The 27,986-nt window shown below is 40.7% G+C and overlaps 1 protein-coding gene across 10 annotated transcripts; it reads right to left on the minus strand.

The window, feature by feature from the left end:
- Positions 1 to 350: 350 nt before the first annotated feature.
- On the minus strand, positions 351 to 27,986 carry LOC131776028 (uncharacterized). Of its 10 annotated transcripts, none has more exons than XM_059092164.2 (6): positions 27,897 to 27,986; positions 27,058 to 27,153; positions 13,535 to 13,701; positions 3,769 to 9,279; positions 2,614 to 3,468; positions 351 to 1,835 (listed from the first exon to the last, which is right to left on the minus strand). In XM_059092164.2, the coding sequence occupies exons 3-6, from the start codon at positions 13,634 to 13,636 to the stop codon at positions 1,782 to 1,784; spliced, it is 6,522 nt and encodes a 2,173-aa protein (XP_058948147.2). In that variant the 5' UTR covers positions 13,637 to 13,701; positions 27,058 to 27,153; positions 27,897 to 27,986; the 3' UTR covers positions 351 to 1,781. The 10 variants fall into 10 exon arrangements, with proteins under 10 accessions (XP_058948147.2, XP_058948145.2, XP_058948149.2 ...); XM_059092162.2 differs by lacking the exon at positions 27,897 to 27,986 and adding an exon at positions 27,409 to 27,735; XM_059092166.2 differs by lacking the exons at positions 27,058 to 27,153; positions 27,897 to 27,986 and adding exons at positions 19,845 to 19,963; positions 20,154 to 20,804.

Genomic DNA, 27,986 nt, shown 5'->3' on the forward strand with positions numbered 1-27,986 from the left:
AGCTCACGATGTGAGCGAAATAGCGCTCTCACAATTCATTTGCCTTTGACTTCGCCGCTTCTGAAAAAACCTAGCACTAAACTTGACGAAGAAATCTTCCCAAGAACACGCAAGCATCTAGGGAAATCCGATTAAGTAATAGGGACCGCTTTTTTTATTGGCTTACTGGCTAAATAACTCACGCAGGATGTTGGGAGAAAACAAGAAAGAAAAACTTTTCAAATTTTTCGAAGGACTGTGGGTTTACCAATGCAATAAACGATAGGTTTTTGACCAATCAAGGAGTTCGAAATATCTCAATTATCACATTATAGATGAAAGTCTTTTGACAAAGGATGCTTTAAATGCAAAGCATTTTATTTGTTAAAACGACATTTATCTTTTTTCTTTATACAATCTCCACGGACACAGATTTGTATCCACAAATAAATACATTTTACTAAAAATTCTACACTTCTAGTCCAACATAATTTAAGATTTACATACATAAATAGATGTCTGACATAAATTAAATTAGAGATTTGAAATTCATTTTATATCTTAGTTTACACCAATATTCAAAACGCCGGGGGAGCAGCCCTTACTACGACGAATTTCTAATGATACTTAGTCTCTTACGCGGCCAATTCTTGCTTTGTCATGCAAAAGTTCTTCCAAGTTGCGTGACACATTGCGTGATAGCAATAAATGTCTGCGAAAGAGATTGCGGAGCTAATTTCCAAGCATAGTAATACGTACTTCGTTTACATGACTGATATCACAATCCGCGAAAGATGAAATGAGGGTGAAGTTGCCGATCACACTTTTGGACAAATTGCAATGCCTTCTTCATTTTCAACGTAGGGTTACTTTCTCCTATTTTTCAGATAAATAAAATCTAACAAAATCTCGCTCCTCGTGAATTTCGTGTGAAAAAATTTCATTAAGTTTTCCTCAAGTTAACATCTCCGACGTTAACTCGTGGTCGCCATCTTGGGGGAGACCCAAATTCCTTTCTTTTACATTCATAAAAAGCTATATACAAAACATGGGCTTTGAAGAATGAATGAATGAGTACAACAATGCCTTACTAAAGGAAACCGCATTTAAGATTAGAAATCTATGTTTGGAGTACGGTTTATACGTTATTCTCTCAACGTAAATCAGAAAAATTCAAAAGCCCTAACTACCGGAGATAGTGGGTTTGTGATTTGCAAAAATACTAAGCCTAAATTGTATTTTAAGTAATTTGATACTCATGTAAACTTATTTTCCAAAGGCATTGTTTCATTGTACCGTCTCCGAAACTCTGTTTAAAATACTTTATTTAACGACGCCTTTAGCTTGCGAGCATGCTCTCGTTATCAGCGCTAAAGAAAGCGTGTTTTTCCGCCCGCAGGAAGATTTGAGACGAGTCGAGGAGAGGTTTACCGAGAGTCTGGCACTATTTAAATCACTGTTGGACCCCTTCAGACCTCTCGCCGACTGGTGCTGTCCAGGCCTTCTACTTTACCGCAGGCGAAAAAACTCGTGCCGACGCACTAAAAGTGGGAGCCTGTTCACAAGCTACGACTTGTTACCATAACCCTTCAACTTACATAATTCCTTAGTGTATGTAAACCAACTATTGTTTCAGCCAATTTTTTTTGCTCACACATTCATTTTTTTCCAGAATAACAAGGTGCAGTAAATACATTAAACGATCAGTTGAACTGTCCGTCGCAGAAATGTCCAAAAAAAAAATACCCTGTGTTGAGTCGCGCAGAGGAGATGCGGTGAAGAGATATGGAACTTGAAGTGAACTAAGAACGCTTATTTTGGTTACATTCCCTGTTGTGAGTTCCCCACGCGGAGAGCTGCAAGTTAAAAAAAAAAATTCATAAGCTTACTGCATGCCACTATTCCATGTTCTACGATAAGCTGCATTATACACGCAATTTGATTGGTTCTTACTAATGATCTATCGGAGGACAGACGCACGGAGGACGTCATCATTTAGAGCGTTTTGCTTCTCTCTCATATGAAATAAAAATATCTCATTTTGTCGTTTGTCTGTACAGTAATAGATCACAAAGAAGCCAAAATGTGGTAGGGACATCAGTGATACACTCGGCTACGCCCCGTGAGCCACTTTTCTGTTCTTACCACATTTTGACGTCATCTATCACTGAGCAGACGTACGGCAAAAGGGAATCTATTTGTTAACCCTTTACTCCCTAATATCTGCATGCTTATTCTCCATACTAATCCCTAGAAATTTCTTAAGGTTCTAACAAGGAGAATTTGTTCAACCATCAAGAGTTTCTTTAGTGGGTGATCATCTCCTTTATCCTCATAACCGTAACGTTTGATTCAGGGGTGCTATTGTAAGGAGAAATTAGATGTTAGTCACTCTTAGGGGTTGCAGGGTTAATGAAATCAATAATGCGAACACCAAAAATTTGTTGAATAACATCATCAACCAAAGGAAGATGTTCTTACTTGTCACGGGCGTCAGACAAAAGAAAAAGGTAGGAGGCCGAACCTTAGACCTTCCGGAATCTGGGACGATCCTTATACATTTCTTGTTGGAAAATTGTATTACTAATTATACTGCAAAGAGAATCTACATGCCTATCACCTCAAAACAATTACCTGACACTCGGAGCTGCAGTACCAGGCCGCTTGACAGCCAGAACACAGGAACGAGGCTTCACGTTTGCACACTGAGCAGCGGTTGACTCCATCGTGTTCCGCCTTCCCGGTACCTTTACTTTCCTCTCGTTGAGATGTAAGGGGACCTCCCTTGGAGGCAATGAGCCCTTGTAAGGGAGCACTCATGTGCGCTTCAGCTCTTTTGCGATCAATAACTGCTTGATTGGGTCTTATTGCTTGGTCGCGATTACGATGCCACGGAGAATCCCGTTCAAACATCACACTGTTTGCTGCTTTTCTTAAATGTTCGTTTTCCAGAGGACGGTTGACTCTGACGTCACCAGCTTCACCCAGTTTGTCTCTTACTTGCGAAGAGTTCATTATATGGTTTTTGGGACTCGTGATCTGAGGTCGGTCTTTCCTTTCAAGATTGAGCGCATTCGCACTGGGGCTCAAGTGCTTGGAGTGCTGAGCGGACGGAGAAATTGAACGCTCCATGAGTTTAAGTCTTTTCGCTCTTTCGTACTCCTCTCGATCCGATACGTGACTGAAATGTGGAGGAGAAGGATGCCGCATGATAATTCCACCTTGACAATCTATTTCACTGAATCTTCGCTTTCTCTCCTCCGCGATTCTCTCCATGAAGAGAAGGCGTTCGCGATCGGTGATTCGTTTGTCCCGCGCTCTCATTGCATCCAGGTGATCTCGCTTTTGTTCCATTCTAAGTTGATGTTCTTTACTGAATACAAGAGGGTTAACTTTGTCTTTGAGCTCTGCATGAAGAAGTCTTCTATTGGCTTCGATTTGCTCCAGACTCAGTCGTTGCCGTTCCCTCTCTCTCTCACGTTCAATGTCCTATCAAGGTAGTAGCAAATAGTTGACCGAATTAATACACTGTCCAACAGTTTAAACCCTACCATTAACCTGAAAAGTAACTATGGTGGTGGACTAACCCAAGGTATTTTGCTTCGTGGAAACTATCGCCGTTACTGTTAAAAAACATTTCCATTCGACTGATTTAAAACTGAAGTCGGGAACAATTTTCAAACGCTCATCTACGTTTTACTTATAACAATCGGCATTTGTTTGTTTGTTTTCGACTAGATAAGGAGTACAAGACAATGCAAGGTTAACTTTTTCTTCTATTGCACTCACCTGTCTGATGTGAGGTGGCACATCCTTACCAACCTCTGCTAACAGACCTGCAGGTTTCCCAGCAGCGGCAGCCAGACGTTCCATGGCTTGACGTGAGTTCATCACCAGACCATACTCCCGAGAAGCTAAGGAACTGGGTGGGGAATACATGTGAATATCGGAGGGCACTCGGATGGAGTCGGGCCCCCGTCGTTCCAACGAACCATCTGGTCGGACAAAAACAGACTTTGCACCCTGGGATCCGCCCTTACCCATAGGCAAGGATGAAGCCATCCGACTGAGAAGCTCGCGATGAGAAGGTTCCGACCCTCTGACCGCTTCACTACGCCTGTGCATCTCTAACTCGTGCAGAGCCGCCATCCTGGGATCGACTCTGGGATCCACCCTTCCTTGGAGGGAAGACGACATCGGAAATGGTCTGTCTGGATAAGCTTTCTGACGGAGAGGAGGCGAGATATTAAACGGCATTCTTGACCTCTTTCCAGTATCTCCAGCACGGAGTAGTAAGAGGTCTTCAGGGCGCTCTCGTTCGGAGACTGGTATCCTGGTGCCTTCTTTGTCTCTCAAATCCATTCTTGGGTCTTTTTCTTTAAGTTGAAACAGCTCTAAATTTGAACCTCTTGCCTTGAGCTCTCCTGATTGTTCTAAGCGGAGCCTGTGTTCCATTTCGGGACTGAGTCCTTCTCTAGTACGTTCTTCTTTATTACCAGTTTGTCTCACTTTTTCATCCAACAGTCGAAGACCTGGGTTTGTGATACTAGAGTTGCCGTGCGAAGAATCAGCATTTCGCTCTCTCTCCAGACGACCAGCGTGTTCTAAGATTTCTACATCTCGAGGGCTTGCATCCTTGGCTGAATGCATCCTTAACAATGGCGACGAATGGCCTCTGCTCAGTTCCTCACGCCTCTGCCTGTCTGAGGACATTCTTACATCTGCTTCATCTAAAGGTCGAAGACGTGGAGGCCCAGGCTTAATAAATTCACTCATGATGGAGCCGGGCTTTCTTTCGTCTACCAGACGTCTCAATGAAATGGCCTGATCCCTTTTGTCTACTGGTGAAATAGACGTCGAGCTGGGTCCCCGCCCGGGGGAGATTAAGTTAGAATCCTTTGAATGCGGTGGGGTTGTAAACTTGGCCGGTCCGCGGGAAGGAGAAGTGAGGCTGGATACAACTAGTTCCCCTGGATGTGCTTTAACGCCTTCGTCAATCTTTATCCGCAACATTTCTTCTTCTCTTCGGCGATTTAGATCAGACAAAGTGAGAGGCTGGTGAAGGGGTCTCCGCTCGTACAGCGAACTCATGTGGGGTGCCACGCGTTCCCTGGGTGATCTTTCGGGTGACTTCTGAAGTTGATGGGGAGAAAGCAAGTGATTGCTTCCAAAGCGGCGGACTTTATCGTCGTGTAAAGCTTCAAGTTCTCTCAGAGTTGCAGGGGAATGCTTTCCAATCTGCTGAAGATGGGACAGCATCAATGGAGGGCGCTTTCCTGGGACATGCGCGATGGGCTTCACAACTTTTGGTGTCTGGAGGGCTGCTTTATCCCCTAGAGGATCTCTGTCAGGTGGAGACTGCTTATCCGGCTGGTACGCCTGACATTCTGGTTGCCGGCATTGGCTTTTGTCACACTCACGACGATCGCGTGACATAACTGCAGACAAATGGTCGTGGCTGTGTGGGCCAAAGGCGTGCATTGCGCCATGATGACCAGGAATATCCAAAATTCCCGAGTGTATACCTCTGGGGTTGTTGCCATGAAAAGGGCAGTTCACGTCCCGCTTACAAGGTACTCCTGATTTCATGTTACCGTGCATGTGGTGTCCACAGTTGGTTGCTGGGTATCGACCTGCCTGTGGCAAAGGACCGCCAAACATTCCAGGTCCAGGTATAGCACCGCTATGAGTAAGAAGATGCGGTGTGAACGTTCTAGGTGAGTAGCTCTTCAAATGGGGTGAGGTTGGACCGAGACCTGGTGAAATAGGCATTCCATTCCCATCATGCATCGGGACAACAGGAATCAAAATGGCGGCGCGATGGGGTGGCATGGGACGGCCGAACTTGTCTTTCATACTTCCAGGAATAGTAGGAGTCACAGCGCCAAAAGGCTTCTTTATCGAAGAGTAAGGCACAGCTTTATCGGGAGGAGAACTACTTAATGATTTTGGAGGTGATTTGTGTCCTTCCTTATGGCTTGAATCGGTATGTTTGGTGTTGGAATGCTCATAGCTTGATTTTGAGGTGTGATTAACGCTTAGCGTTTCTTCCAGTCCACGCTTCTTTTTCTCATCATCATCGTCGAGAATCTCAATGGGGCTGATAATCTTACGCGTTTGTTCTGTTTCAGTCGAAGCTGGTTCGCTACTCCTTGGGGTCCCTGACGTTAATTCCTCTTTATCCTGGTGCGGTTCGTGGAAAATTTCTTTTTCAGGTACAATCTTTCTTAGCTTTGGCAAAGGTTCCAAACCAGGAGCGTCCTTTGACGGTAAGGCGTGTTTCAACGGAGGGGGAGGGGGCTTGTTATCCGTTGGTTTAAAACCACTTTCGTTTCCGCCAGTGGATTCAGGTGAGGATGGTTTTAGTCGAGGCAACGTTTTAGGGACATTTGGTGGAAACTTTCTTCGCAAGAAACTCTGACGAAGTTCATTTTGAAAGTCGTCCTTCGGAGAAGTTGCGGAATCTTCGTGATCACTGAGTTGTTTGGGAGAAAACGCGCTTCGGCTTTCAGGTTTTTCGGGATTTTCGGGCGATAACTGAACCGGTGATGTTCTTGCGATGTCTTTATCTACAGGGTTTTCCGATTCGCCAGAAGGAGAGAGCTCGTTTTCCCTGACGATTTGGTTATCTTCGTTGCCTTGTTCCTCTTTTGAATCCTTTGCAGGCTGCACAGTATCCTCAGCGCACAGTTTGTTCTGTTGCAGTAGCCGCTCCACAAGCCAGTTATGTCTCGGTAGATCACGTGCGTATCGGTTTTGACTGATAAGATGAGGAGGAGTAGATCTTTCTCTATCTTTCTCCTTTTCGTCACTTTTTCTTTTGGTTTTTCCGATTCGTTTTTCCTTCCTTCCTATGTCTTTCCTTCCACTTTCCTCCACTAAACTTCTCGCTGAGTCTGAGAGGGCGTTGGCTTCATGAGCGCTATCGCAATTATCTGAGCCAGCAGTCCCCATGGCAGCAACTTCCTCGGAAGCGTCTGCGCTGAGGCGTTCTTCATTTGGCGATGGCGAACGCCTATCAGTGCACCCTCTGTTATCATCATTTCCTTCCTCCAGACAACTTTCTTTGAAGCTGGCCGACTCGGTCTCTTTGTCCAGAGAGGGTTGGGTTGGGGACCCTCCTGAGGTCATTAAACCATCATCCATGTTGGGAGTCTCTTTTAAAAGCTCTTTACTTTCCTCCGCTTGCACTGTTATTTGGCATGCGTCTCTACTTTTAGTCTGTGACGCATCTTCGTCGCTTTCTGAATCAACCTGTTTGGCGCTTTTACTCGTAGACGCGTCCTTCACAATAGAACGAGCTTTCCCTCCTTTGGATTTCCGGCGTGGGTTGTGAAAAACTAACTTATGAACGTTCTTGTTAGTTTTTGATTTCTTTCGCTTCTTTTTCTTTATTTTCCCACGAGCCGGTGGTGTTAGACTTTCTGATTCACTGAGCTCACCCGCATCCGACATACCCTCCACGTTTGAAAGTTCAGATTCGTTGGTAACATTCTCTGAGTTTTGTTCGGCACTTAACGATTCGTTCTGGTCCGTTCCTTTTTCTTGTTTTCCAGAGCTTTCTATTTCCATGACTTCAGCGTTTTCGTGTATAGTTTGCTGATCAGAATTTTCCCCGTTGTGAGCTAATTCTTCGTGCTTAAGCTCGTTGTCTAACCATCCTCTTTCACTTGAATCTGTCAATTTTGCAGTATTTATTTCAGATGATGTTACGCGACCAGTCCCTGCATCAGTGTCCCCATTTTTAATGTCATTTTCATTGTCATTTTCGTTGTAAACGCCAGAGGAGGAAACTTCAAGAGTTTCGCTTGCCTCACATTCGTGAACATTTTTAGTGGAATGCTCGCATTGCATGTCGGGTTCTTCCATAAGGCGGGCAAGTTTTGAACTTTTGATACTGCTGTGATCTGGGTCGTCAGGCTGTAGACATTCCATGTTGTCACATGCAAAGCTGCCATCGATAGCTTTGTCATCACAGTTCGAAGTTCCTCCTTCGCTTAAGCATTCACATGGCGTGTAGCCAAGATTGTTAATCAATTCAGTTTTCAATGGCGAATCTACCGAATCGCAATTTTCCTCTAAGCCGTTGCATTTCATGTCAGATGTTGAATCTAATCCATTTTCGACCGGGCTCGTGTTCTTTGCAAACGTTGGACTTCCGCCATTTGCTTTGAGTCCATTGGTAGAAACCTTCCTGTTTTCCATAAGAGGTTCTTCGTTATCAGCATCACTGAAAGCGAGCTCGTCATCGGAGACGTTCTCAAACTTTAATGGCTGGAGTTCAGGTACATTTCTAACTTCAGAGTTGGTGATGGTATCTGCCTCAGATTGCAGCCCATCAGATGAAGAGTTTTCCAACAAGTTGTTCTTGTACCTCAATCCTCTCACTTCAACTTTACTCTCGTTTACAAATTCAATACTTTTCATTTCCTGCACAGATCCTCTACGCAAGAATCTATCAAACAATGACTCTCGCTCGCCTGAAAGCTTACAAACATCGTCGCTGTCTTGGTCATGATCGTACTCAGGGGAGTGGTCTCCGTAACACCGTTCATACATCCCATGCATGCAGTCATTTTCTCCTTCGTTACAAATCTGCTCGTGAAAATTTTCTGTCGGAGCTTTCTCGCCGTCCGTTTCAACACTTTCTTTCCTGTTGTCAAATATATCCACAAATTTCTTGGTGAGCTGCTCACGTTGCAGCAGTTCTGCGCGAGCAATATCTTCGCTCAATAACCTCTTCTGTCGCGCCAAGTCCTGGGTTAGTCTTTGTTTCTCCCGCGGCGCATCGCGCCTGTGAGAGGAAATAACTTTGGCTGTTTTATTCTCCTCGGTTTGCTGGTATCTTTTGCTTCCCTGCTCTCTTGCCGGTGAGAGTTTCCTTCCCTCAGAATCCTCTAGAAGCCTTACATTCCGTACAGGAGAACCATAGCGCCCTGAATGTCGGGCGGAAACGTCGTTACCATGTCTCTGGTAATGATGTGAACTTTTCCTTTGGTGATTTGCGTCAAATTCCGAGTTTCTCTCCGAGTACTGATCACGTTCCCGCACACCCGGGCGCGCAGCGGGTTTGCTGTTGCCTCGCGCGCGTTTATCCACACCGGATGATTTAGATTTGTGACCGAACGTTGGTCTCCCTCGTGCCTTAGCTCCTTCGCGTGGATGCATGTGCGAGGAAAAGTAATAGCTCGACATCCCGCGCGAGGCCACCTCGCTCGCTTTGATACTTTCCCTAGCAGGCAAATCTTTCTCGTCTTCTGTTGAGTTTCCTGAGCTCACGCACGATTCTCCGGACTTAAGCTGTAAAACAAAAAAACACACACTTAAACTGTGTCCTATTCGAAACGAAATATTTATCTGTCGCGCCTAGTTACTGCTGAGTCACTTCCCGACTGCCCACCGTCACTCAGTGTTTAACACAAAGTTTTTACCTGACTTAGCGTGCTGTGATGAAAGAACTTTCGAGCAAACAACATGTTACCGCTGCCCTGACGGGTCAAAATCTTGTTAAAAACAGCCACAAAATCTCTCCCTTACGAGATTTATAGACTAATCTGCCCATAGCCATAAGTTACCGAAAAGCTCTGCCGAGTGACACAACACAACGTTGTTTTTTAGATGAAGTATTATATTAGAAACAAAATTATATAATTCTCGACTGCCTCTATCAGTAATGGCAGCTTTCAATACCCAGTTTGTGCCCTCCATCAATATTACTATCAAGTGCCACTTGAGATGCCGTATTATCAATATCACGTTTCTCGTTCCATGAATATAACGATATCAGGCGACCGGCTCCATTAAATGAAACGAAGAAACTTCAAGTCCCACAAAAACGTCCACGACTAAATTACCTTAAACGCGACCAATTTACCACAACAGCAGCAAAAACTGCACAATGTAATCCTGTTCTTGATAGCGTTCCATTTTATAAAACGCGTTTCGCCTGGGTCGACCATCAGGAAATGGCTCGTTTTCGACCCACTATAGATTATTTACGTCGCGTAAAAACACTCACTATCAGCAGCGGGGCTTGGTAGCGCAATACTGGCGTGTAGAACAAATACAGTAAGCGGATATTATCCACTTCGATTATTTATCAACAATACCGCAATATTCGGTAGCGTTTTCGCTTCAAGATCGGCCCTTGCTCATGACTTGATATACGTTCAGTGGTAAATAACACATCCGGCTGGTATGCCGAGTCATATTCGTTCTAATATAAGATAATTTCCCTTCAGCTGTTTAGACTACTTTTTTCATTTTGAAAGATGACGTGGAGAAACAAGAGCGTCTTCCAGTGCGCTCTAGCGGAACATCACACCATGGGTCAAACCTTTCAGCCAATAATTACTGAAAGTTCCTATCTAGTCTATTTTTAAAAATTCTGTCATGGCATAGCATAGGAAAGCAACAGCTAAAAACTGGCAACGACCAGTTCATGCAGAAAATAAACAAGAATTAGACGGATCAGACAAAAGCAGGCGATTACGTTCTTTTCTAAGCTTACGTAACCGATTTCCCTTCATTGTTCTATCTATTGTTCTCATGGACAAGTGAACGTGACTCAACCAGAACGCGCTTAAGGGCTGTTCAGCGAAAGCTACTAAACTGAATCCATGAAAGTTGAAAGTACTCCAATACTCAACACATCACGTACGGGGTCAAACGAACCCCTCGACTTGTGTTTATATATGCCCTAAATAGACCTCCGCAGAGCAGAATCGTGGCGCCGCACATAACATATATTGACCTTCTTCCGGGATGTATTGGCTAACTGAACCGATCTTCTAGTTATAAATTATTCGCAAAATGAAGTAAAATGCTAAGTACTTTATCAACCGTCCTCCATACAAAAAGAGTTTAAGTTGGTACCCCGCACGAACACGTTCAGCGAAAGTACAGAGATCCAAAAAATAGCATTCAAGGAACTTGGTATTAGTCAAAATCAATGCAATCTACTTCATCGGAGATCAAATGTTAGGGAAGCAGCTTCACTTTCCATTGGACTAAACCAACCTTCGATATCTAGTTTTCCACCAGAAATCTAATCGCTTCAGTGTGTTGTTTTGAATAATTTCGATTTCCTGTCTACGGAATGTCCTCTGCGCTGATGCTTTCATCAGAATAATCCTGTCTTCCGTTGAAACTAAACAAGAACTCAACGGGCTGTCGTTTGCCATAAAAAAGGGGATCCTTTCAAAACAAGGAAATTTAAGATCGAAAAACTGGTCTCCATTACTCGTAAGGGTAGAATGAACAAGTAATACCTTACTTTCTGTAGTCGCCTCAGGGACCTTTCAGACGAGTATCAGCCAGTCTGTGGTTCTTTTCTTCACTTTCTGTTCAACTTACTTTCCAATTCAGTCGCGACATTCCGTGATTGCAAGGGCGGCGATTTTAACTTCACTAAGTGGCGGACCGATTGATCCAACATACTTTGGTAAAATCGTCTGAGGATTAATTTTCGCCACCGTCTAACGTCCACAACAAATATAATCCCTTTGAACTAAAATTAACCTTTTTCTGAGCCCTTAGGCTCAAGGATTGTCAGCCCTCCAAAGCTACTTCAACTTTTCTTCTCAGAAAGTAATGCTGTTGACGTAATTTCTGTAGCACGCGCGATCTCGCTTTGACCACGCGCGTACAACCACGTTTCTTTGAAAACAACTTTCTGTTTTACGAAGACGAAAAACGTGAAGTAACTCAGTCGACAAACAAATAAAATAATAAAATAAGTGAATTAATAACGGATGGCTGGCTGAATAAAAAAATAAACCAATAAACTTGCAAATTAAATATCAAATGAATGAAAATGAGCATTTGCCATACAAACAAGAGCGTATCGATGCAACTGAAAAAACATTGAAAAAAATGGTAGCGATTTCAGCCAAATTGCACCACAGCAGCCTAAAAAGTTTGACTTAAATGTACTCAGTTAACAGAAGAGAAAGTGGAAGGCATTTTCACATTGATTCAGACGACAAAAAAATACAGTTTTAAAAGGCATACAGGTGCTCAACATCATTTCGTTACATTTGCTGGTAACTAACCACACAGCCATCAAGCTGATATTAAGCTGACTGTATTTATACTAAACCTCTGCCAAAAATAGTTCCTTGTATCAACTGTCAAAGAATTTTCCTTTTTCCTTTTAACCATAAAGATCCTTATTTTCGCTATTCCGGAACAAAAAAGCCAAATTTTAATGAAATGTTTCTGTTTAACGTATAGCACTTACAGAAGAAACTATGGATTGTTGTTACGGAAAGCTTTAGGTATATTACACGGCGGCATATTGCAACAGACTTATACCAAGGTTATATTATGGCGATACAATGCAGACCGCAAATTAAAAGGCCATTCAAAAGATGAGAGGGTTCACTAATGAGGCCAAGTCATTGCTATAAAAGTCAAGGATACCTGAAGAGTGATTTTTAAAAAAAGGAACGCACAACATTGGCCTGTTCACGTCAATTTCTGATACGCGAATGTAAATTTTGACTATATACCCTCACACAAATAACGCACATAATTTCGTCAGAAAAATTTAACATTGACTATCGCAGAGATTAATAACTACTTCGCATAAAATCACAAGAAAAATTCAAACACACGGGTAACAAGATAAACTTCGCCGATCAACAGTCACATTCTTACAACGACTAGTACTACAAATCTACCAGGACCGGAGAGAGAAAATCTGCATCCACACTGGGGTCCGGTAGTGCCATATTTTGGCGTTGTGAAAACCCTCGCGCGCTTTAGTAAAGCAACTTTACTGAGTGTTCCCATGGCAACGATGTAAGCAGCTGCCTTAATGTTGATACAAAAACCGGAAACCAATTCCAAACAGTTTTCTCTTTCCTGAACGAAGTGTGAAGTGTTATGGCTCGTTCAGTTTGCGGTGTTTTATTAGTTAGGTCTTTAGGGCAGGTCTCCAAATTTGCTCCAAAAGCCGGAGTAGACATTGCGAAAGTCCACTGACTGTAAAAAAATTACTTTTAACTGTAATTTAGCATCTTTTAAACGACCACCAGTTTTTATACGTGTATTAAGGTTAGAAAGCAACGAAAAGCGATTATTTCCTCATTGTCTTTGTTTTGTTTTGTTTTGTTTTTTCTGACGTTGTCGTAGAAAAAATCCTAAAAGCAGCCCGAAACAATTTAGGAGCCAGTTGCCATGACTTTAATTATCCTCTGAGAAATTGAAAGGAGTACAAATACGGTAGAAATAAATAAACACAACTAAGAAAAAAATTATAATAAAGTTCTAGGTTTGTGAGGTATTTCTGCTGCCCCATGTGTAAATTTAACCGGTGTCATGAAAGATAGGTATCTTCTTGCGGGGTAGAATGGCACTGTTTATTTTACTTTTATAAAAAATGATTCGCTATAATATTTAATATCCGGCTGCGAGATCAAGTCTTTCGAAATCAACTATACTAATCTTGCGACGCCGGAAAGTAAAACGAAATTATTGAAAGCGAACATTGTAGCTAGTTACGTTAGGTAAATTAACTGATGACTGCTAATATAAAGCAAGTTCGTTTTACCGTGTGGATTCTGGTTTTCCTGACTCCTTTCCTTGTGGGTTTTGTTTCAAAAGGATTCTCCAGGTATGGACAAAATGCACCGATTGAACAATACACGCACATCCACGGCGCATCGAACTCTAAAGCTTCTGCTGGAATAGCAGGATGATGACACTTCTGATGGTAACCTGGAAATAAAAAAAAAATATATGAAAAATAAAAAATATGGGATTCACTTAAATTGAATGTGACCTTCAATTATCTAAGGTGTAATTCCGTTTTCAAACCTTTTATTTAATCACTTCTTGTTGGCAACAATTTAACGTTCATTCTCTAAAATTTAGTTGCAGATGTGAGACTCAATTCTTACTTTGTCTCACACGCCAGAAAAATAGAAAAAATATTTGTGCCGTCAAGCAAATTTCACAAACCTATTTTGAGTGTAACTGCGGTAGGTGGAAAGTCATATCGATCAAAACACACACAAAAAAATAAACTGTGATAAACTTAGAGAAAAGTTATTGTCTCTGCGGCCAGACCATGTCAAAACAAGACACGAAAAACTAACATTTTGTAAGTGCCGACAATGTACATTCAACAATCGAACAGAGAATTCGTTGAACGTATCAAGCGGACGCAGTTGAACCACAGCGGCTAAGATGTTAGCCGAAGGCACTTGTTTCAACACCACCTGCGTTCAACAGACACATACCGCCCGCCATCTTGACTGAACAAATTTTCAAATATAGGTGCGTATTCACGCTATCGCGGAGTCACCCTTTCACTTCGTTATGTTTGCTCGTCGCCGAGAAAATATAGGCGAGCGGTACTTACACCCGTGCTTCGCATTTCATCTTTCCACACCTTGTTCGAACGACCAAGCGAAATATACGAAACCACGTGGGAGAAAAAGTGCAGTATTATCAACGTTCTAGGAATTATACATTAAACAGAAATTCCCAATTCGCAATTCTTTGCCTTTAGGTATCGAACCTTGAATCCGAAACTTAGTTTCCGGTTCGAAATGGCGGCGAACATCGCGCTTCGTGCAAAGCTGATAAACGAAAGCCGAAAATAAAGAGAAGAATAAATTATAGGTAACTTTTTTTCACGTATACATGAAAAGCATGCTAGACGTACAAGAGCAGCGAAAAAAAATCTACCTTCGTAACGAGTTCCGTATATTTTTCAGTTTCAAATTCACTTAGAAAATTTCCTTCCAATGCTCCGCGATCATAAACGCGATTGAATATCGTTAGGTCCCTACGTGTCGAAGTCTGCAGAAGAAGACGCGCGTCGTCTGCGATGCGAACAACACAGCACTGGAAGAGCAGCTGAAGAAACAGCAAACCAACTTTCGCTTGAAGATAATTTCGTTCAATTAATGGCCATTTGCAGAACAATGGCGTAGCTAGAACTGAGTAAACAGCGGCAATTATTCCAAAAGTGAAGTGTTTGCAGGAGGAACAGATAAAATGAAGGGAAAGAGAGTAGACTTCTTATGAGCTGTCAAGGAAGGGAGGATATTCTCAGTAATACATGGTAATAACATCACAACACAACATACACAACTGAACCAATCAATTTCACCTGTGTTAGTGATCCTTTGTCAGGTGCTCGCTTACAGATCAACGAACAACTAAAACACAGGAAATTGGCCGCGAAACTCGTTTCCGTTGAATGTCAGCCGTGACTACAAAAGTGCAAAATTTAATTCGAACTCGTGAGTTGTCGACAGCGCCCGCCCGCCCGCCCGCCGGCCTGGCCGCGCAATCATTTCACACAGTTACGCGATCATTCGCGTCTCTCAGTTTAACCAACATGAGCCCTGAGTCTTTCAAAAGCAGAAGAACTCGTCCATCAACGGCACGTAGAGCAAATTTATACAGTTCTCCCTGAACTAACAACAGGGAATCCCTCCCAGCAAGAGAAATTAGTCACCACGGTGAAAAATCGCTTTAATCTATCAGCCATTTTAGACTTCCGTTCTATCGAGGTGTTTAAATCTTTTTTAAGACAGATGACCTTTTTACAGCCAGGAAATATAATATTAAAAAATAACGCTTGTATGGTTTGAGATAAGAAAGATTACTCCTTCACTAACGGCAAATAGATCAAGCAATTAATTTGATCCTTTTTGAAAATAACCTTTCCGGCAAATGCTGAAAAGAGACAAAATTTCAGGCGAGCAACGAGCGAAAATTGTGGATTACAGAAACACTAGTTACGCACTCCCGAGCCGGAATGAAAATTGCTATGAGGAATCGCTAGACGAGAAACTTCAACAAAGAATGTTAATTCAGAAGAGAATCCCCGCTGTTTCTTTGTTAATCAAGATCTGTGTGTCTCTTCTTCAAGAAAAGAAGTTTATAAGTAAAGCAATAACAACACCCTCCCACTGCGAGCTCACTAACTGCGACTTTCGCTGCTGCCATCTGGCACCACATCTCCACAACTTCTCAGCTTTTGTTTGTTTTTCACAAAGGACGACAAAATTGAAAAAACTGTTCTCCCTGATTAGGCGTAAACATTACAAGAAAAGAGTCTGTTCATACAAAACTTCAGCCGTCATTTCACCTGCCTCTAAACTGTCATTTATTTCCGACAAAGAACGTGCGTACTGTCACTTACTTTTTGACAGAAATATTAAATATTTCCCCGCTTGGCGAGCTATGTAAACTTAAGCTTGACTTCAAGCACACACCAGATAAATTAAGAATTTTACAGCCCTACTTTAGCTACACAAAGCAACTTTAATTCACACCGAGAAGCAAAGTTTGCAGCAAACAAGATGCTTCCTCTTGGTGAAAACGCCTTCACGGAAAGGAGAACGAGAAAAATAACATGAACACGACAACACAACCAAGAAAAGTGAGAGGGAAATGCAAAACACTAGAGATCCATCGGTAAACATGGCATTGAACGGTAAAAAAAAATAGTCAAAATGACAGCTTAAGTGAGACGATAGTTAAAAGGATAAGAACTTAATTTCATATTCACTTGGGAGGACTGCCAATGAAACCGGAAAATTCAGACTAAGATTATCCGTTTGGAAAAACAAGATCGGACGAAGATAACAGGAAATTTATCACCAGGCTGTCAAAGCTACAAGAAAAAATAAAAACACCCGACAAAGAAATCTTTGTTTTCGGCGACACTTATAAATAGTAGCAGTGGTATATAGTCTTCTATGGGTTATAACAGGAATGAATGTTACGTAATGGTAATAGGACCGAGTGGAGTCCAATTCGGTCTGTAATCATGCGTCGAGTGATTTGTTTATGACGAGTAAGGTTACAAACAGAATTGGACGACACGAAGTCCTGTTACCAATTAATCAAAACTGTGACAAAATTCGAGAAAGAAACTAGAAATGGGTAATTCGTTTTCATTAGTGCGTTTCGATAAGTGCTCAAATCGGGCTGGTGTTTACCAATCACGTTCGAGAATATTGCTATAGGTTTGATTAATTTCGTAATAAGAAATTTGTCATTTGTTATAAATGTTATCAGGATGAATATTATCTTTATTAATAACGATCACAAAAAAAATTACGAAAATGACTAACTTATCACTCTTATCTTATCATTATTATTACTATTGCCACTGAACGCAATTGATATTACCACCATCAATGTTTCTTATCTCCTAAACCTTAAGCTTTACCACAAACCCTGCTTAAATGTGCGCTGTGTTGCAGCTTTGAAATGAAATTCCGTTTCGATTAAATCGTACGTTCGAGTGAACTGGAATAAAAAACACAATTATGAAGAACCATAATTTCAGTTCTCCAGGTTCGTTATCTATCATTACTTACTATTTAAACTTATCTTTGGTGAACGTGCATCTTTACGGTTTCTTTTACTGTTAGAGTCAGCAATCCGTTACCGCTACATGCTTAGATGTCATGGGTACACAGCGCTGGTGATAACCGCTGGTCACCGTAAATTTTTCTCTTGATCATGAACTTCGAACCGCGTAACATGATAAAAACGCAACGGCGGGGCACTTTGGCAATGTTGGCGGATAAACGATGTGGTGTTTCCTATAAAAAGGAAGCAATAAGATTTTTCTTCCGGTCCCATAGTTTGCGACAACACAAATGCATTGGAAAAAAATAGCCGTATTTATTTTAGTCCGAGCTTGCCGAAGGAAGACAAATTATACAATGATCTTTTGTAGTTGCGAGGAAAATCTGAAGGATTTCCCATTTTCCTGAAAAACTTTCCGGTTGGAAAGGCGTTTTTATTCTATTCCCCCAACGAGAAATCTGCCTTGACTATTTACAACCGGAAAGCGACCAAGCGAAGGGAAGATTTATGTAATCAAAGAAGCTATTTTCATACAAAATACAATTCAGTCGAGACAGACGAACGCAAATGAGAAAGCAAAACCCAACAGGGAAAAAAGACGGTAGAGGATGGAAAAGATTAGGACAGTTCAAAAACGAACAAGGAAAATTGAAGTCTAGCTACTAAAACCTTCTTGCAAAACAGAATGGCTTAATAAAACACACGACGAATTAAAACGAAAACATTTAATTGCACTGAATTATCTGAAAACGGAGCGTGAGGGCACTGCTTCCTGTTTCAAAACGGTTTGTGAGTTACGGTAATTCCTTCGGAGGTTCACATGTTCCTTTAAAAGAAAACCTAGTTGGACCAGTTTCACTGCTTTGACGTCGTGCTCTCTCGCGTGGTTAAACCAGTTTAACAAGCTTGACGCAATTGGTGTCAAACAAGGTGAAGCACGTCCAACAGGTTTGACGTAATATTTCGGTCAAAAAAAACTTAGCACTCACTAATCTGGTTATTATTCCCAGCTGGAAAGATATCTGTTCATGCCCGACGAGCAGAGCTTCTTAGTAGAGAATGGACTTCCTCTCTCTTCAGAGCAGAGAAATAATTTAGAAACTACAAGTGACCAAATATTTTAATGTGCGTTCCCCGCTCTCTCTATAACACACAAGAAACGCACTCGAAGCGTTCGAGATTGAAAAGAAAAAAGGTTAAGTATATTCTAAGCACGCAAACTCTAATAGCCTTGATTTCAATACCCTTTTCGCAGCGAAAGCATTGTTTTTTCTACTAGGCTGCGATTGTATCTTAGTAACGCACTATGCCCCATCGCTAGGTCCGTTGGTAAGCAACACAAACCTCTCTTGAGGAATGTTGCCCACCTTGGCTGTTTACTAATCACAAAGAGGTGCAAACATATGAAACAACATTGCATGTCTTTGGCCAATTATGTAACCCATGCAAACAGTCCTTAATGACGCAAAAAAAGGAGAGCTTTCTGTCCGAAAACAAAGAAAAAAAATGCCGAGCATTTTGAATGTTCACACTGCTTTAAAAAGTTGAGTGTCTACAAACATGAACTAGATAACAGCCACGTTGGTATCAATCCAAACTTTTTTAAGGAGCGTGTGTCCACAACGATGATTAAGTTATCGTATTGTACGCTTGTAGAAGCCTGAGGGAAAAATTGTCAGAGCATGCTCTCTTGACACGCTACTCTGTTAAATCAAGTACCGCTATCACGGACAGAGAGAGAAAAATACTCGCAAACAAAATTATGCGGACTCTAAAATCGCAATCGTTATCGGAATAAAAAAGCGTATGTGAGATATCCTACTTGGGTTCAAGCTTAGCCTGTAAAATGGATACTTGGCAAACACGTTTCCTATTTAATTTCGTGTTTGTGACATGAATCGGCTTGGTAATAGTGTTTTAACTTGTCATTCTGGTTAATTTTTTTGGCCAACCATCACCATTATCACGTAGCTTAAAACATGAAAAAGATTGTATATAATGACCATATGCATTTTCAACCGGCTTTCTACTGTCTGCCCGTTACCAAACGTATTCGGTTGAAAACTGTATCACGAGGGCAGGTATATTTTAAAAAATATAATCTACAGCGGCTAAAATATTTCCCACTTCAATGTAAATAAATACAGGTCTGAGAGTGAATTCAGAACGCGAGAACCACAATCGTTAGGACATCTAGTTCAAATCAGAATTCAAAATTTTAACATTTAAGCACTGTGTATGAGAAATGGGCAGCTATGGACCTGTTAAACGCACAAGACTTGTATAGAAGATGCTATCCAACTGTCAAAAAAAGTGACCTGTTATGGCGATCGATTAGTCATTGTCAGCATCATGATTCGCGTCACATGTTTGGCAACAAAACGGCATGGCGCTTAAGCAAAACATATCGGAGAAATTTGAGGAAGGTATTGCCAATACACTTTACTGCATTGTAAGGAAAAAAACTATCTGTGTAAAAACAAATTTTCCTATATTTTAACTAAATGTATGCAGTATACCTAAATCAGCGTTACTGTGATCGTTTCCATATGCAAATTTCCGATTCCTCCGCGACTTCGACAAGAAAAACAGCGAATTCAGTGCTGCTTTCTAGTGTAAACTGTAAACAGTCAACAACCTTGGAAAAAAGTATAAGCGTACAAAACTAATTACTGTGAAACATCTGAAACCACTGCTTCAGCTCCAGGAAGATCAACAACACAACACGAACAATGAAGAACGACAGTAACGCCGCCGATTTTAGCGATTTTGCTAACGACACTCGACACGAAACAAAACGACGAGAATAGAAAGAAAACTTTAGCAACCTTTACGTTCAACGATTCGGCCGGAGTGTGGGGGTCTTTGGTTAAATTGAACTGCAGTCGTTGTTTATCTGTGCAGCTGAGACCCTCAAAGAAAACCACGACACTATAGCAAACGTCTATGTGTGAAAATAGTCTTCTTCTTAGTGAATAACCATGCCAACGGTACTGCTCCAAAAGAACTTTAATTCCCTTGAATGCGTGAGCACAATGAGAGTCCTACGGTTATCGTGGTCTGTCTTTCACAAGGGGTGACTTTTGTTGAACAACGCGCGCACTGGTTAGTTGACAACAAAATGAATAGTTGACGCGCTTTGTAGCAATATGTTTCTTTGTGTTCCTCTAACAGCACAAAAGAACAGGTTCAACGCGCGTCGTGCTTGTGTTTTGTCAAACAAAAGAACACGACAGCGCTGCACCTGGCGAAAATCCTCAACACCTAGCTTCTGGACGTCATCCAGTACACTAAGATGGCACTCAGAAACTACGACTGTTTCATTCAACAGAGCAAATTAACCAGTGGACAGAACCATTCTTACAAATATGCAACCATTTTGTTTTAGAAGCGTTCCTGTGAAAAGGGATCTGTAAAATTTCCAGGTGCGACTAAGCGGGCTCCAAAGTTAGTCCTTTACAGCAGAAATAAAAGCATCTATACGGCGTCTCTTGCTCTGAGTGTCAAGCCATCTCCCACTCAAAACCTTTCAAAAAGCACAGCTCTTGTTACCCCCATTAAAGAAGATTCAAACCATGGTACAAATTGCTTTTGAACGTATTTCCATTAGAGTCAATTAACGAGGAACATTTCCCTATAATTCAATTATTCATGAACGCGATAAAATGAAGGTCAAGTCTGCGGTCAACGACCCTACCGCAACTGGCTTAACCTAAGTCTGTGTTGAGCCGTAATTTAAGCCTGTTCTCAGACGAAGGACTTCATCCAAGCCGGAAGAATTTACTGTAAGTCAAACTTATTTTTCGGCGGACAATGAGATTAGAGAGTGGCCGACAACGTGCTGCAGTTTTGACGCACTTTGTGTCAATTTCCGCCAGAATTCAGACTTTCAGACGTACGACCCTCCTCTGTAAGCTATTCAAAAGAATGGCTTAACTTACAACCATTTAAGGATGACTGATAGACACAAGCGCTAAGCAACCCTCGTGTACTTAGCTTCGAGTCAGAAAAGTAAGCAATAGCGGCTGCGTTGGGTGGAAGGGGGAGGGGAGGGGGGTTTGTGGACCGTTAAGATCCCCCCCCCCCCAAACTCTCGTGAACGCTTTCGCGCTACGGAAGTAAGATTATTGTACGTTTTACAAGTGATCTTTCCGGATACCAGCATCAACCGTTTCTGGCGTGTTAAGACTTGTCAAGTTTACTCACAAAAGGTATTCGGATTCCTACAACTTCGATATCGATTTTTCTTATGCCATTTAACAACTTTTCAGCTCAACTGAATTTTCCAAAAAGGAAGTCCAGAATGGATCTGAATGCCACTGAAAGGACTAAGAGGAATGACGTAGTTTAAGTACTTCCCACGTGCACATGTCTTTATATATCATAGCTTCTTCTCAAAAACAAGTCGTAATTTTTTCCTTGACATGCATCCTCAATTTTCGCGTTTTGAAACTACTCGATGACAACGTTCCTTCTTTAAATTGCGAATTAAATAAACTGTCCAAGACGCAAAGGAGCAAAGGTGTTGCTATTTTGATTTTTGCGCCTGAGGGCTAACCGGCAAAATAAATACGACACCGATTAACTTTTGTTCAAACGCATGCAAAACATATCATTGACAGAAGGAACACAAGAGCATTTAGATAACTCTAGGTTCACTCACTCACCACGCTAGTTCTAAAAGCCTCGTTCTACAAAACACAATAGAGGTAATTTGAGGATAATAAGGGTAAATTACAAACATTTTGCCAAAACTTTCTGTATATTCTTTCACATAATGACTGTTATGTTTGGGAAGTATGCAATGACGTCATACGAACTGATTTATATGTCATAAGTAAAATGGTATCGAAGTGAATTTCAAAGTACTTTGATCCTGAACATTTCAGTCTAAGATCTTTGGATATATCCTTGATTCGCGTCAATTATTAAATCCAAAGATTTAATAAAGCTAAACATTTCTCCTCCTGACGTCATCCAAAATTCACACAGATCAGATGTTGATAATTTAGCAGTAAAGACAAATCTCGTTCGTCAATCTTCAAGTTTTTGCCTGTTCCCTTGATTTGTAAATTTTGTACAAGGCAACAAATGAAAGGTTTCTTCGAACAACTACACATTTGCTGACATTAAAAAAATTTTTTTTTCATTTTGTCACAATACATGAAATGAAATGTTACGTTTAATTATGAATATCACATGGTCACTGCAGGTGTCTATAATTCTTAAAGAGTGAGCATCTAAATCAAATAACGACTGGAAAAGACCTCGCAAAACTACATTTGCATACACTTCATACCAAAAGTGCTTCTTGTAAATATGACTTACTTTTCCATTGTTGGTTTGTTTAACCCATTAAACCATAAAAGTGACCAGCATCCAATTTCTCTTTACAGTAATACTGCTGAATCACTCACTACGATCATGAGAATAAAGGAAATGATCATCAGCCTAAGAAGCATTGATTGTTAAATGAACTCTCCTTGTGCAAAGGAAATGTACCAACGTGGGTATGGAGAAATGAATAATCATGTTGAAGAGTAAAGGTTAATATCATGTAGTAAACATGATCAGCATAAAGTTGAGAACTCTGAGTTCTCCAAATGAGATAGCTACATCCCCCACCCCTACCCTCTTCCTCTCCCCCTCTCCCTGCCTTTTCCCCCTGTCCCTCCCACTGCTCTTTTGTTGCATATCCATCCTGCTGGACAAAAAATTTTGTTTATCATTTTTAAGCATGCAAAAGATACATGGACCAGTAACATGATCGTGCCAATAAAGTATAACTCTAGTTGAAAGTATGAATGAAACTAGTCACTAACCTTCTCAAATAACTGATACATGAAACATTACATGAACCCTCTCCTTCAATGTACTAACAAGTTTTAGTTGATTCTTAAAAGTAGGTCATTTTTAATTTGGAGCTGACCTGGATTGAAAGTTTCCAAAGTTTGAGGTGAAAATACTTTGAGAGTAACTAATCACATGTTAGTGAAGTTTGACATAAACATTTCCACCCAAGAAATAGTATATTACTTATAAATACTTAAATTTGGCTGCAAAATTTAATCCACTTAATAAAAGTCTCAAACTAATATTTCATGAAAGAAGACCACTAGATTTTGTTCACAGACAAAAAAACAACATGGACAAAAAATGTACTAATTTGTATGCAAATACATGTATGTGTATCCTTCAGTTTCAGTCACACCTTGACTAAAAATTCTACTTCCCTAAATTGCACTGAGGTTGAACATTCTGACCAGTTTCCCTTGACAATCAGACAAAACAAATGAGTAAATTTCTTTTGATGTATATCAACTTCACAACATTCTGGAGAAATCAAAAGCAATTTTCTGATGAGAAAGACTTACTAACAATTCTGCGACAAATGTGTGATGCAGAAACAAGATTTAAGAGATGCATTAGGGAACTTTTCCATAGGCTGTAAAAATTAAATACTTACAAGACACACCTCCCACATGAGAGCCACAAGTGTCAACATTACGGGCCATAAAAATGCAAAAGAGCCAACATAAGAAACTTCAGCTTCAACCTTACAATGTGTTAAACATCATAAGACAATCAAGTTTTATCCTGTTTTTTGATTAAACACCCAAGTGTTGCAGAGATCTGCTGATGGGGTTAAAGCTTCAGGGAGGTTACTCCCTCATAAAAACTAACACAAATGCTTTAAACCAGAGTCGGCTTCTGTCAAATACCCCCAGAGGACGGAAATACAGCTGTCTAAGCCAGTGTTTGGGCTATCACTGTTTCGGTTCATTATAAATATTCAAGACTTTTATGGCACTTAAATTTTCAAGCGACTTCTCAAATTACCAATAAAGACCCAAACATGACAGTCAAAGGATGAGATGAAAAAGAAAAAAAGAAAAGGGCAATAAATATTCATCTAGAGGACTGGATGTCAATGAAATATGTAAACTTCACCGTTCCAGAGAAAGCAAATTTAACGTGCCTCCTTTACTCAGGAGGATTAATTAGAAATTAGGTTTCTTTTTCCTTATGTGAAAAAAGACATGTTAATCCATGCTGACACCTGCTGTCTGATGGATGAATCTCGTAATAGCATAATGTTCCATAACAGTCTGAGAAACTACCAATCAAATGTTACCATGCTACTGTTTAGGTACTTAAATGTTAGTGCCTGCCTGGATCACAAGCATACAGCACTTTAAGTAAAACAAATTATGGTAATTACACAAAAAACTGACACTTGTGAAGTCAAAACACTCAGATGACTTATAAACACTACACACTTTGAGCAATTCTATTTTCTGGCTCCAGAGAGTCTATGAGAATAATAAAGCTATTGTAAAAGACATTTACTGGTATAGATATTTAAAATAAACTTGGCTTTCGTTCAAGCTAAGGGTTCTTAAATAACTAAAGACAGTTGGTGTGCTGAAGTTTTTAATTCCCCTGAAGAAAGAGACAGCAATAGGAAAATGGCTTCACAGCAAGTCGAGTAAACATTATGGAGGAGTCTGTTTAAGGATGCTTTGCAGCATCACTTGAGAAATAATAGCATTTTCTTTAATGATCTAGAAGAAACATGATACTTTGAAAGTCATACTTAGGGAAAACATTTGAAAACTGGTATCAAGTTAAGTACATCTGCTAGCTACATAGAGTTGTTTTGAGTTTGTGAGCTTTGAAGATTGCAGATAAAGAATTCAGCACTTAAAAAAGCCATATTTTTGTAACATATTAATTTTTTTGTTCACAGCTTGTACATTAAAGTTCTTCACAGAACAGAAGAGGACTTAGAATAAACATTTCCCACCCAAATAAAAGTGGTACTTGATGAGAATTACTGGAAACATCCTAAATTCACAACATCATCAGTTGAAATGTCTCTGTTATTGAAAATCTCTGTCTGCCTGTGGATATTTTGCAATTTACTATGCAGAACAGATTACTAAGCACTAGGAACCAAGGCCATTGTGGCTGGTTGCCCTAACAAGAAAATGAAGCAAAAATTGCTCATCAACATCATCACCTTTGGAGTGATAACACTTGTAAGTGGGAGCAATGGCTCTCATGTTAAGAGACAGCCACCTCCTGATACTACAGAGTGAGAAAAACAAACCTTTTCGTCAACGAAAATTCAGTTGAAAAATAAGCCAGTTGTTATTAATTTGTTTAAAAAAACATCTCAACCGATCGCTGGATCCTGTTGAGATATATACAAAAGAGTTAAAAAAAAAACAAACATATGTTAAAATTGGCAAAAAGCATGTTGAGAATTTAGTGTGTAACAACTAAGAGGCTGCAATGAAATGCGCTATTGAAGACGTAAAGCCTAGAGACTCCAAAAAAGTTGATGCATTTTGCTGGCTCTCGCTAAGTAGATCTCTAAATACCGCCCAAGGCTCTTTTCAGCAATTGTTGGAGACGTTCTCCACAGCTCCAAGAACACAGAAGAACAAAGATGAATAAAAAAAACACGAGAAGTGATGAGCTACAAGCGCATAGCAGAAATATTGCTGAATAAGGCATAATTTGTTATTCCAAAATCAAGAACTGAGATCCGCAAAGTTGCTATAAGGGTATCAATAAAAGTTAAGCAAACACGAAGTTTGGTAAGTTTTGCTTGTCTGTCAAAGTTAAAATTCATTTTACTTCTCCTGAATAATATTTGTACTAACTATAAACAATTTTAAGAATCTGATCGACTAGTCGATCACTTCCGACGAAACTGAAACATTTGTTTATCATTCGAAGCTTAATCTCTTCGGGCGCGAAGACTTTCAATTGACATTTGAGACAACCACAACATCCATTAGCGAAAACGAAATATAAATACTCTAAAACTAGTGTTTTAATCATCTGAGTAGGTGATGGACTACATCTGACTAATAATGAATTCCACGGCTAGTGACAAGTTCAGTATTTTAAAGTACCCTCGCCTCAAAATCGCTCCCGGTGTTCAATTCAAAATGAAAGGACATTCAAGTTTGTACATCGTATCAGCTAGAATAACTCAGACATTTGGTTTCGAGGCAACAGTCGTTCAATTGAATTCTGTATGGAACGCTGACACTTTCCCTTGGTAACCATAATGAATAGTCTGTTCTTTTGAACAACTTTGACTAAAACCACTTGCGAATCGACGTCAATATTCTTATTTTGGAAATCAATACAATCACATAAATAAAAGAAGACCTGTATCAATTTTTATCTCATCTGCTATTTTAATTTTATCAGAACATCAGTTCACCATTTTATTTCATTTTTTGCTTTTTTCATTTCGAGGGAAAGTGAATAAACGTAGCTTTTATTTCTGACTGAACATCCCCTGCACTTGTGGCAAGAATGATGCAGAAAAAAAAAAGAATCGGCGACTCATTATCAAGAAATGAAAACATTCACTACTGTTTAGTCTGAATAATTTTAACCCCAGATAACTTCGTTCGCTGAAAAGCGCTTCAACCAAGTAAAAGCTGGAAGATGAAGTTGTACGCTTTTGCGTTCTCATTGTTGAAACGAATCCACGTTGCACGGCGACCTGTCCTCTTCCTTCACAACAACAGAGCTGCTAGTAGCAGGTGGAATTTACGTGAAGTTTAATGGCCGTCCTTTCTTCACCACATAACACACATGTAGGGACAAGAGAGCGATCATAACACTTCAAAGGATGATTTCCCTTCCGTTTCAGAGATGCGCTAAGACAAAATAGAAAGTAGAATACGCGGAAGGAGTACTTACCGATTCCACACTTGTCACATAACACGATCTCGTTTGGTCTCAGCGAAGTTCCGTCTTTGCAAATAATACATACAATTTCTGCCGTCGTTTCTGTCACTGCGAGGAATCAGAGAGAAGCGTTAGCGAGGACAAAGAAATCCAATTACGCTTTTCCTACAAAATTACGCGAGGGAAGTTTTATCAGGGCAGAAAATAAAAACTTGCTAATTGCTTCCCACATGAAGACACCGAGAACAAATCCGAGAACTCTGTGTGTCATACATGACGAAACCTTGGCCGGATTCTATCGATATAAACGCTACTATCTCCTTGATTGAAAAGAGAAACAAGATTGCAAGAATTAAGACGAACCACTGTGAATCTTGGAGAACGGACATTCCTCAACAGAATCATCGTCGAAGATTAGACTACACTTTCCAGAAACTCGGTCAATTTTCTGAATTTTCGCGTAAAACAGTTTGTCTTCCCATTCGGCCAACACGACATCTCCGTTTGAGAAGTTGAATTCATCCATTACGCGAGCCCTTTCAGAGCAAATTTATCCCCGATGATTGCATCCCACATTCACCCATGTCCCACACAAGATGGGGAATTTCTGCGGCGCGATCACACAAAGTAAAACATGGGACATTCGACGACAACACAGTCGCTTCGTTCACCAGCTATCGCATTTGTGATTAAGCCTCGACCTCGTGTTACGTCAATGACGCGCGTTCAAACGAGATTCGAGGCTTGCGAAAGATGCGGAGTTTTCCCTGGCGCCTATTTTCGCTTTGAAACTTGTTCAGCGCTCCAAAAGTTTAACTACAAGGTTTTCAAGTCGATCTTTGAGAACCTACCTGCGTTCAGAGAGCAACAGCATATCTGAATGACTAATTTCGCTGCCGAGCCATGGCTTCCGCTGCCATACTTCAATTAATTATGAAAAA

The sequence above is a fragment of the Pocillopora verrucosa genome, chromosome 2, assembly GCF_036669915.1.
Source record: "Pocillopora verrucosa isolate sample1 chromosome 2, ASM3666991v2, whole genome shotgun sequence".
Lineage (NCBI taxonomy): Eukaryota > Metazoa > Cnidaria > Anthozoa > Scleractinia > Pocilloporidae > Pocillopora > Pocillopora verrucosa.